The sequence below is a fragment of the Carassius auratus genome, chromosome 11 (genome assembly GCF_003368295.1).
Source record: "Carassius auratus strain Wakin chromosome 11, ASM336829v1, whole genome shotgun sequence".
Taxonomy (NCBI): domain Eukaryota; kingdom Metazoa; phylum Chordata; class Actinopteri; order Cypriniformes; family Cyprinidae; genus Carassius; species Carassius auratus.
In genome coordinates, this window is record NC_039253.1 from 5,582,750 (window position 1) to 5,593,899 (window position 11,150).

At 35.7% G+C, this 11,150-nt stretch overlaps 1 protein-coding gene across 2 annotated transcripts; it reads left to right on the forward strand.

Annotated features, from left to right (window-relative positions):
• The first annotated feature begins 456 nt into the window (after positions 1-456).
• On the forward strand, positions 457-10,437 carry LOC113110845 (EF-hand and coiled-coil domain-containing protein 1). Of its 2 annotated transcripts, XM_026275073.1 has the most exons (9): positions 457-661; positions 769-1,332; positions 2,132-2,684; positions 5,774-5,880; positions 6,782-6,917; positions 7,021-7,138; positions 7,233-7,331; positions 8,176-8,245; positions 8,324-10,437. In XM_026275073.1, exons 2-9 carry the CDS (start codon positions 771-773, stop codon positions 8,476-8,478), a joined length of 1,800 nt encoding a protein of 599 aa, XP_026130858.1. In that variant the 5' UTR covers positions 457-661; positions 769-770; the 3' UTR covers positions 8,479-10,437. The 2 variants fall into 2 exon arrangements, with proteins under 2 accessions (XP_026130858.1, XP_026130857.1); XM_026275072.1 differs by having other exon boundaries at positions 457-1,332.
• The last annotated feature ends 713 nt before the right edge of the window (positions 10,438-11,150 follow it).

Below are 11,150 nucleotides of genomic sequence, written 5' to 3' on the forward strand. Positions count from 1 at the left end.
TAAAAATTGTTATAACATTAATATTATATTGAGTATTATTTAAAAAATGCATTTTCCTCTTATTTATCCTTGATGTGTATAACACTTTTTTTCTTTTTACTCATTTGAAGTAAATAAAAGTCAACATTTCATGTCATCTATGGATATATATTTGTATGTTTTTAAGGCTTAAACGTAACTTATAGGCTATCTGCATGGGTGTTACCTGCTTCATTTTAGTCTCTTGTAAGTCAGTGAGTCACGCTTGAAAACTCCTCAAAGTGATCTGTAAACTTAGATAAAAGCTGCCATTTACAGGAGTCCACACTACCTGTATTAAGTGTCTTCAAGCTCCAGAGAAGAACACTCTCTTTGGTCGAGGTCCAGAAATCCTCAGCCTGAAGTGAGCAGTGATTGGACAGATCTGAAAGCTTTCACGTGCCCATGGAAAACACCACACACACACACACACACACACACACACACACACACACACACCTCCTCTGTCAAAGGGTGGAGTGGGTCTTTTGAAAACCACACAACCACAATCCCTGAAGGAAGAGGTTGAGGAAAGGATTTAAAGTCAATGCATTTTGTATCAAGTTAATTATTAGGCTAAATATTATAGGCTATAGAAAATTGGCGCTTTAATGTAAAGTGTTACTTCTCATACTCCTATCTGGTAAGTTAACAATCATTTGTAGCACATGTTGTGAATAAACGATGGTGTTAGTTGTGTTAAGGAGGTGGGCATGTAGAAACCCGGGTGTGTTGTGGGTGTCTCCGCAGTCATGCAGGTTTCGCGGATCCGCGCGGCGCGTAAAAGTGAGTGGCTCAAATGCGCGCTAACGCACCACTTCAGCCCAGATCCATGCGTGGAAAACGAGATCGTGGTTTTGGCCACCGGTGTGGACCAGTATCTCCAGGAGGTGTTTCATCACCTCGCCTTACACCAGGGTGATGATCTCGTCTCGGATGAGGACTTTAAGAGTCTGTGTTTGATTTTGGGGATCCCCGCGAGCGCAGAGAGCACCGGCACATCAGAGCACCAGGATATTTGCGATGGACTTCCTCTTGTGCTGAACTTTAAAGATTTCCACGAACGGCTTTGTGGGTTTTTTTCGCTAAAAGCACAGGAAGGACAGATGGGAGTTCGACTTCCGGTCAGCGAGGAGACCGAGCACATCGAGCGCGAGATCAGACTCCGGTGTCCCCGCGTCCGGAGGAGAAAGTGCGTCAGCTTTGATCTGTCTGCAGACCAACAGAACCGGAGGAGGTCAGTGAGGAGAACCGGACCCTCCCAGAATTCGCATCATCTGCAGAGCTCTGCTACGGACCCCAAGAGAAGCGCAGGTAGGAGCTACACACACACACACACACACACACACACACACACACACACACACCTGAGCTGTCAGGACAGGTGGACTAATTTAACAGCTGTATTTTTCCATCCAAAAACTCAAGCCTTAGGGGACGTTTTTAGCCTTTAATGAATGAATAATGAAGATTTATTTTAGAGAGATTTATGAGTGTCTGTGTCATAAAACAAATGCATATTGCATACAAAACTTCTAAATAATAATAATAATAATAATAAAATTCACTTATTTATTTACTGATCATATTTCATACAAGTTAAAAAAATGTTAAAAACAAGTACAAAATGAATTTATAGGAATATACTCATAAGCCATATATATTACATTTATAATTTAAGCAATACGTTATATTTACACAATTAATGTTTAAAATAACCAGTTAGTAGATTTCTAATATCTTTGAATCAATTTGAAGTTTTCTAGCATTGCAGTGTTGACTATCACTGTAGCCCTAAAAAATCTTATCATCATCTTCATATAAAAAAGTCATTTAATTATAATATGACTTTACAAATTTAGGAACATAATTAAATTATTTTGTATTACATTATAATAATTTTTTTTACAAATACTTATTTATTATTCTAATATAAAATTATTTATTTATAAATAATGATATTATAATCATTTATATAATATGTCTTGATTTCTATTAATAGTTGATCAATAAATTACTGGTAACATTTTGGAGTCATTTTGAAAGCAAAAAGCTGTGTTTTTTGTTGTGTTTAGTCATTACTGAAGAAGACCCTATTTTTACTGTATTGCAGTGGATGTTAACCCTCAGAGGAGATGTCAGGACCAGCTGGAGCTGGAGAATGCCAGTCTGAGGGAGCTGGTGGAGGACTTACGTTCAGCCCTCCAGAGCAGCGACGCGCGGTGTTTGGCACTGGAGGTGGCCTTACGCCGAAAAGACGTGCCGTCCCAACATACTGCTGGAGGAACCCCTGAAAAACAGGACGGCAAAACAAAAACACAACAATCCAAACCCATGGAATGGGACTCCAGAAGAAGCACTAAAGACCTCCTGCGAGAGCTGGAACTGATCCGTGCTTCTCGTGATGGACAGCTGGAGGAAGCCATGAGGTTTAACCAGAGGTTAGAGGAAGAGCTGATGGCGGCTTATGGAGAGATTAGCAGGATGCAGGAGAGGCTGGAGAGCGTCCGGACTGAGAACACACAGATTAAGAAGAGGACAGAAGAGGTGAGACAGTCGCTGGCCGCGGGGCTGCAGGGTGTGAGGGCCTTACAAGACCAGGCTCGACAAGCTGACCTGCTCCGAAAACAAGTCCAGAGTCTGGAGAGCCAGCTGGAGAGCTTCAGGTAGATCCTTCATTTATCTCATGCTATCATTTCAGTCACACACACGCATAACTACACCACAGGTAAAGAAATTTGGGATCAGTAGGGTTTAAAAAAATAATAATAATAATTGTATTCATCAAGGATGCATTAAATTGATCAGTAAAGATTTATAAAAAAGATTTTGAAATAATGAAGGGCTTTACATTCAAAACAGAATACTAATAACAAATGTATCACAGTTTCCATGAAACTATACAGCAGCACAACTGTTTTCAACATTGAAAATAATATATATATATATATATATATATATATATATATATATATATATATATATATATATATATATATATATATATATATATATATAATTTATTATTCGTTGTCCCCTTTTCAAACTCGAATTTCAAACAAAGTAGAATAATTAGAATTGATCAAAATATACAAAGAGCCAATTCCCTTCAGGCCCTAGCCGCATTTCCACTGTCGGGCCAGTGCGAGCAAGGGCTTAAAGCGGGCCGGGCAGGGCTCATAGCCTCGGGCCAGTAGCACCGAGGCCAGAATAGCGCAGGGTTTCCACTGTCGGTCCTGAAGCTCCGCTGCACGTCACTAAAACACGCCCTTTACACGCCTCTCATAACAACATCATGCAACCTCATCATTTCACCAACAAAGAGAAGTTATCAGAAAACTAAGAAATAAGTCACTGCAACTAACGCGATCACACAGGAACATGATAAAAGCGGCCGTTTGTTTGTATGCTTTGTTAAATATTCAAATTCAAAAGGATCTATGTTTTAACTATAGAATAAGTGATACATTGATCATAATTAATTAATTTATCAGGACTCAAAATTAAATCACACAAAAATAAGTATTTGTATTTTATTTATTTATTTCAAATGCTTATAAAAAATAGCTTGCTTATTCAGTCGAGTGTGTTTCATCTGAATTAATGATAATCTCCCTATTTTTATAAAAGCACCCAAACAAAACAAACAAAATCAACATTATTATATTTTTATGATAGGCAACGTGGAGCTAAACTCTCGAAACGAGACTTATGACAGATAATATAAGTTACTAAATGAATACACAATTGTGATAGAGAAAAACATCTGACATCTGATTTCTTCAAGCGGTCATATTTACTATGTTTACTGTGGTAATGTTAGAAATATTTCTGCCTTGTATGATTATAATCCACATCGGATCAAATTATTTCAAACACACACTGCTGACTGAAAGTGAGTTTTGAGCTCAATTTATTAAAAAAAGTTTTTAATGCTGGTGTTAAAGCTCCTTTTTGTTATGATCCGCAGCGCTGACTCTCTATTTTTATAAAAGCACCCGAACAAAAATCATTTTGATGACATATTCTATATGGAGCTAAACTCTCGAGACGAGAGACTTATGACAGATAAAATATGTTACTAAATAAAAACACAATTGTGATAGAGAATAAGAAGCTGAAGTCTGATTTCTCCAAGTGGTTGCATTTACCATGTTTACTATGGTAATGTTAAAGTTTATCATGCATAGTCTTTTACATCGCTTTTAAATATTTCTGTCTTGTATGGTGATCCACATCGGATCAAGATATTTCAAACACTCGCTGCTGACTAAGAGTGAGTTTTGATATCAACTTATTTTTTTTTAAGACTTTAATACTGGTGTTAAAGCTGTTATCTTTCTGAAATGATCCGCGGTGCTGACGCTCTCCAGACGCAGAAAAAAAAATTCCGACTTTGTTCAGAACCACTCCTCTAGTCCCAGCTGGCCCACTTTGCCCCAAGGTTTTCGTTGGGCCAAAAAACCCTGGCCGTTGGCCCAGAGGAAGCCCCGACGAGGCACGATCAAGCCCCGGAAGTGACAGTGGAAACGCGACTGGCCCTGGCACGCACTAGCACGCCCGGTTTAAGCGTGACAGCGGAAACACGGCTAATGTAGACAGCCTATAGGACAGGCCAGCCCTACAGGACTTAGACTCAGAGCAGACCACAAGGGCCTTCCAAGACGAGAAGCCATAATCAAGAGAAAATCTTGATGCTTTAGTGTTGATGAGTCAAGAAGCAGTGCTTGGCTATGAAACAGGCTGGACAGGAGCAGCATTGCAGGACTTGTCGCAAGCATGACTGATTTTCTCTTGACAGATGTTAATGAGCTGCGCTAATAACACAGGGCAGCACAGTTTCCTGCAAAGGGTTATTAGTCATTCGCTTTCAAGTGTGAGTATTACAGCAAATCATCTATTACAACATCTAACTCTAGATGTCTTATTATATCCTGTGAGGAAGGATATAGGGTCCAGACACAAGTTTGAGCAGGTACTGTATGTTGGACGGTCAGAGATCAAAGACATTTGTGGTCAGTGATTTTTACAGTGCTATTTCATTAGAACGTAATAATTAAGAAATGTCTGAAAAGGAGAGAGAAATTAAATGAGGACTAAACCCACAAAATACCTTACATCTGTTAGTATCTGCAATTCTACAAACTAAAATGTTAATTATTTAAATCATATTAAATTAACAATGCATAAACTTTAAACAGGGTATGTGTAATTTTAGAACCACAGTTGCAAAAATAATGACTGTTTTTACACAGGTTTCCGTAACGCTCCCCTTACTGCAATGCAATGAGCTTTAGAGATTACACAAGCTAAAGTGTTATTTTTAAGTACAATGAACCAATAAGTTTCTTAGGACCATTTCCAGCATGCATTAAGATGGCCAACTGTGCTATATAAAACTTTAGCTCACATTTACTTTGCAATCAATCAAGTAGATTGCTGGCTTTCAGTTGACGCTTAGCAGATTAATATCAGTGTTAATATTTCATTATATGCATCACAGAGTGGTGATGTAATGCTCATTCCTCACCTGGAAAAGCAGGTCGAAACCTGCCAGGTTCCTGACTCAGACAATCCACACCCTCTGCTGGGAGGATTATCAAACCTGTTCACGCATCAGCAGCACAATAAACGCAGCGTGCCGAACATCCTCTATCAGTTATGTGATATTAACTGTTCTGATTCCAGACACCTTGATTCATCTGCACTGAACCTTATTTAATCATATTTACTGTGCTATATGACTTATTCTTAGGACCCAGTGCACCTGCCCTGAGCTGAATATGAACAAAACTGAAATACTTTCTAAACCATGTGAGTCTGGATATCCTTCCCCCATCAGTCATGATGATGCTAGAAGAGGTAAGAGGATACAAAACCATCATAAACAAATCAATTTTGCATTCAGAATGTAAGAAATCAAATTTTTTTGTAAAGCTGGATGGATTTCCATTTTCCATTTTGCTTGCACAGATAGTATAGCTGTGGATGTGTTCTTAATGGAATTCTGCATACTATGCACTAGCAACTTTTTTTTAATGCATCATACAAAAAATAAAAAATAAATCAGTAGTAAGATTCACTTTTTTCATGTGACCTCTGTGCAGCATTACCTCAGAAACAAATGCAAACATTTTTTAATTAATAAAAATAGTAAATTAAAACAATAACAAAAATACCAATAAATAATTTAATCTAATCAAAGAATATACATGATTTTACATTTCCAGAAACAAACAATATTACTAAATTGTATATTTATTTTTTGACATTTGAAAACGAAAAAGGTAAATGTATTCATTTCTAAAAATTATTTTAGAAATGTATAAATGAGATATTATTTCATAATATAAATGTATTATAATCTAAATAATATTAAATAATACATTTCAGTTTTAGTGTCAATAGTGCTATCATAAAAAAAAAAAACATAAATAATTACACCTTTTACACAGGGTCTCTCTAAATGTTCCTTTTATATTTTTCCAATTTCCAATCTCCAATTATAAAAAAATGTCTCTTTTTATAGCCTAGTAAAATAGTAAGTCAAAAAAGAGATTACTTTAAATTAATTCATCACAATACAAGTGCATCAATTTGAGTGCATTTCATAGTATGACATGATTGCTATATATTTCACAGTTTGAAAATTATGATTATTATTTTTTTTTTTTTATGTGCACAGTACAGTATTTTGCACTGCAAAATAGAATGCACGGCAGGGAATTAAAGACAGTAGTGGTCATGTGACATCTCTGTGCAGAGGAAGACCTGCAGAGGTCAGTAGAGGGTCGGGCAGCATCCGATGAGGAAGAGGAGGAGAGGAGCATAGATGAAGGACAGTGCTGCCACCTGGAGGTGAAACGTCTGATCAACAGGTTACACAGCTGTGCCAAAGGGTGAACATACCTTCAATAATAAAATAATAAAAAAATAATAAAAAATTCTGCATTTTGGCTATGTATTAATTTGACATGTTCACACACTTGTATTCTTCCACAGGTGTCAGAAAACTGCTAACTGTAACTGGCTTATCTCTCAGAGCTCGGCTCACAGCAAAGACACTAAAGCACACATCTGGATTCCTCAATCGAATGAAAGGGGAAATCAAGAGGGAAAGGTGAGAGTTAAAGAACAATCTATGATCTATTATTATGGAATATCATACAGCACATCATCTCTAATGCATGTCTGCCTTCTCTTTCACATCATAGATGAAGCAGAAAGAGATGGAGAGTTTGAGGGTTTATCATTCACAGTTGGATGAGAGACTGACTGATGCGCTTACGTTACTGCTGCAGATACCACATAAAGTGAGAACTAGATTTCAGAAATAGATTTCTGAGTAAGAAGTGTGTTCTAAGTTGCTTACTGAAGTCACGGGTTTATGGAATGATGTATATATAAAATATATATATATATATATATATATATATATATATATATATATATATATATATATATATATATATATAATATTTATATATATATATATATATATATAATATTTATTCATAAATATTTAGAATTTAATGATATATCAGTGTGATTGAAGATGTAATTATAACATTTATTATATATATATATATATATATATATTTTTTTTTTTTTTTTTTTTTTTAATAACCTTGTTTAGGACCAGGACATCATACCATTCAAAAAATGAAATTTGCATCTTAATTTTGCAATGAAAACTTTATTAAAAATAAATATATGTCCATGACAGGGTGGACATATCTTATGGTTTATGCTGCAAATAATTGCCCATAATTATCAAAAAACTGACATCTTGCATGCTATACAATATATATTGCCTGCAATTTTTTTTTTACAAACATGTGAAACAATATGCAACATTTCAAACAGTAGTATGTGCAATTCTAATAGCATATGCCCTCACTAAGTTCACTGATCATTTTATGTTTAATTTGCACTTTTAATCTAAAAAGCCTTGACTTTTCACAGTCAAATCAAATAATGAGTAAAGAAAGAGAGTTAAAAATTACCTGGTTAATAAGACTTCCTGTTAATTCCTCACATTGGAAATGAGAGATCAAGTCATGTGCACACTGCCACCTAGTGATTCAGCTCTGTAACGCACCTGTCTACTTTGTAATCTGAAAACCTCTAACTAACCTGTGTTCTGACCCCTGACAGAGAGTCTCTCGCAGGATCTTGGGGAAAATACTGATCAACACACTAGATCTGTGTACTAGAAAAAGCCACGGTAAGCTCTGCCTTTCGGTTTCATTTACATTGTTTTCTTTCATGCAAAACTCCTGGATAAACCCCTGTTTTCCTTCAGAATGCACTCCAGTGGTTCTTGTGGTGGACACACTGTGCCGGCAGCTCCTCTCCAGTGACCTCCTGGATGGAGGAGAGGAGGTCAGCACTGGGTCACGACCTTCTGGGACCTCAGGTCACCGAAACACATCCAACCCCCTTCTGATGTCCTGCTGAGATTTACAGATGTCCCACTTAAGACACTTTACATGAGGGTACAGATTGGCGTGCTGTTATTTTCTACTTTTTAAGACATTAATTATTACCAGAGTTATTGTACACATATTTTTCATTAATTTATAAGAAATAAATGAGTACCAATAGAACAAATAACCAGCTCCTTCTTAATGTAAAATAAATCTGCTGCCCTAATACCCATAGTGAGTTACTTATTTTTTTCTTTAAAAAAGCAACTTTATTTAACATTTATTGCTAGAAAATATTAAACACACCACAAATCAGGGGGCTTAAATTTACTTTTATCTTATCTGACTTAACACAAGGAGAATTGCTTCTGTTTCTTTCCAAACATCGGTTTTGGGTAGTTACAGGTGCTTTTTCAACTCTAGCGAACCATCAACCAGTATCTAAAGTTTTTTACCTTAATCTTGGATCAGTTTTACAAATTTGTAGATATATTTAATCAGGCTTTTGTGTAATTAAAAGGATGAGCAGTAGTTAACAGTCTCTTACTGGCACACATAAAACAATCCAAACAAGCCCTTAATTGATAAAAGAACACATATTGTACACAAACTTCATATTTAAAGGGTTACCCCACCCCAAAATGAACATTTTGTCATTAATCACTTACCCCCATGTCGTTTCAAACCCATAAAAATCATTTTGGGGTGGAGTATCCCTTTAATAGTATTAAATTATTCGTTAATTACAATAAATAGATGATACTTTCAATGAAACATTTTTTTGGAAAGCTTTTAAACGCGTTTGGCTTGAGTTTTGTTGCATTTACACGTTCTGACCAGCAGGCGTCACCAGCGTGTGTTATTTCAGAAGCTTCGAAACAGTGAATCGTTTTGCAAAACAATTAGTTCAGTTGATTTAAAGCTTTGTGTTTCTGCCTTCGCAACAAGTTAGTATGTAGTACAGTAACTAATTTTGGTGAGTGGCTACTAAATTCTGTGAAATGGGAGGAATGCTTTACAGCAGCAACAAATGCATATGTACAGCCGAAGACTTTTAATATACTATTAATTGACAATATAATAGTATATGACTTTCCTTGAAAGTACCGTGGTACAGCTGTCCAGCGTTTTCACAACAGTCAATTCCTCTCACCTAACTGTTGGGGCTTCAAGTTCCAAAAATACATAGGCTATAGTTGCTTTAAACGGTATTCGCATGTTCCAAAATGGTGGCAAGTGTTGTTGAAATGTCAAAATTAATATAAAATAAATGTTAAAAATGAAACTGTTCATATTCTATAATTAGGTTTACCTCTTCAAGTGAATAAACATCACTTTCTCACCTTCTTTTAAAAAACAAAGAACTGAATTTAAAAGTGTCAAGCCCTATGTTGTACCCTATTTGTGAAAAGTGTCTTAATCGGTTCTTCTGTATAGAACATGAGGCCTTGTTTTCTCATATCTGAATCCTATTTTTGACTTGTCCAATCACATATTAGTTTCCTGAAATCTTTCCACTTGTTATGTGCAAGACATGAATAAGTGCACAGTATAAGACACTTTAGAGTTCAGTCTCAGTGTGTGGATATACAGTTCAGTCTTTTCCCTGCAAAGCACTTAGTCTGAAACATTATTCTCTCATATGACCCTCTTACATAATGATTTTTATCATTTACAATTGTGCTATAAAATGAAATCTGTATATTTTATAAGATACAAAATAAACTTTTTAAAGAAAGCATTTCTATTTTTGTGCATGTTCATGTGGAGGTGGATGTGTGACTTATATCTGAAATCTGAATACCGTATCATATGAGATCATCTATGTCTATGATGTCAGTCAATGTGACACAGTGTCACATTTCCATTCCGTGCTGCTACAGTGTGTCGCTCACTGAGACGAGGACAGGATGAGACAATGTGACTCCTCACAAAGGAGTTCAGGGCCATCTGATCATTAACTCAAGATTTTTTACTTAGAAAATAAAAACAAACTCAATAATACTTAATTTGATATTTAATAATTATAATTATTAATGATTTATTTTCTATCTTTAAAATAGAAATATATTTTTTAACAAAAATATGCAATTTAGTGCAGTTGCTGATATTTATATCGGCAAAAAGTAAGAAGTTCTTCTTGAAATATTACTAAAATGTAACAGTTTCTTAAGTTTACTTTAAAAGTCATTAACGCTTTCATAGCAAAAATGAAATATGCTTAAATATGGTGATTTTTTTTATTACATTATTTATTGGCCCTGGAAATATATGCATTGACTATAACACAAAAGGCTTTAGAAGACGAGACTTCTTCCTACTTTATAGATCACATTATGTAATAGAAATAATCTGTTCTTAGAAAAAAGCTTGTTTTTTGTTTAGTGTTGTGAAGGTCCAGCCCAAACATCTGTTAGATGACAGATGAGATTCTGTTGTGCGGATGAAACTCTTAACAACATTCAATCATGAAGAGAATTCAGAAAGGTATTTAGACACTAAAAGACATCTCGAAACGTCCTTCTCCATCCACACTAGCTTTGACCTCATTGTCCAACGCAGGTGTTTGTCCCTGTCCACTCTTATCCGTGTCAGTCCCTATTATTCCTACACCAATCTGACTGAGCCACTGTCACGCTGAGTTATGGGTCTTCTCCTGCATTATGAATGATAAGACTGGAACAGAATGAACTCTGATAGTAG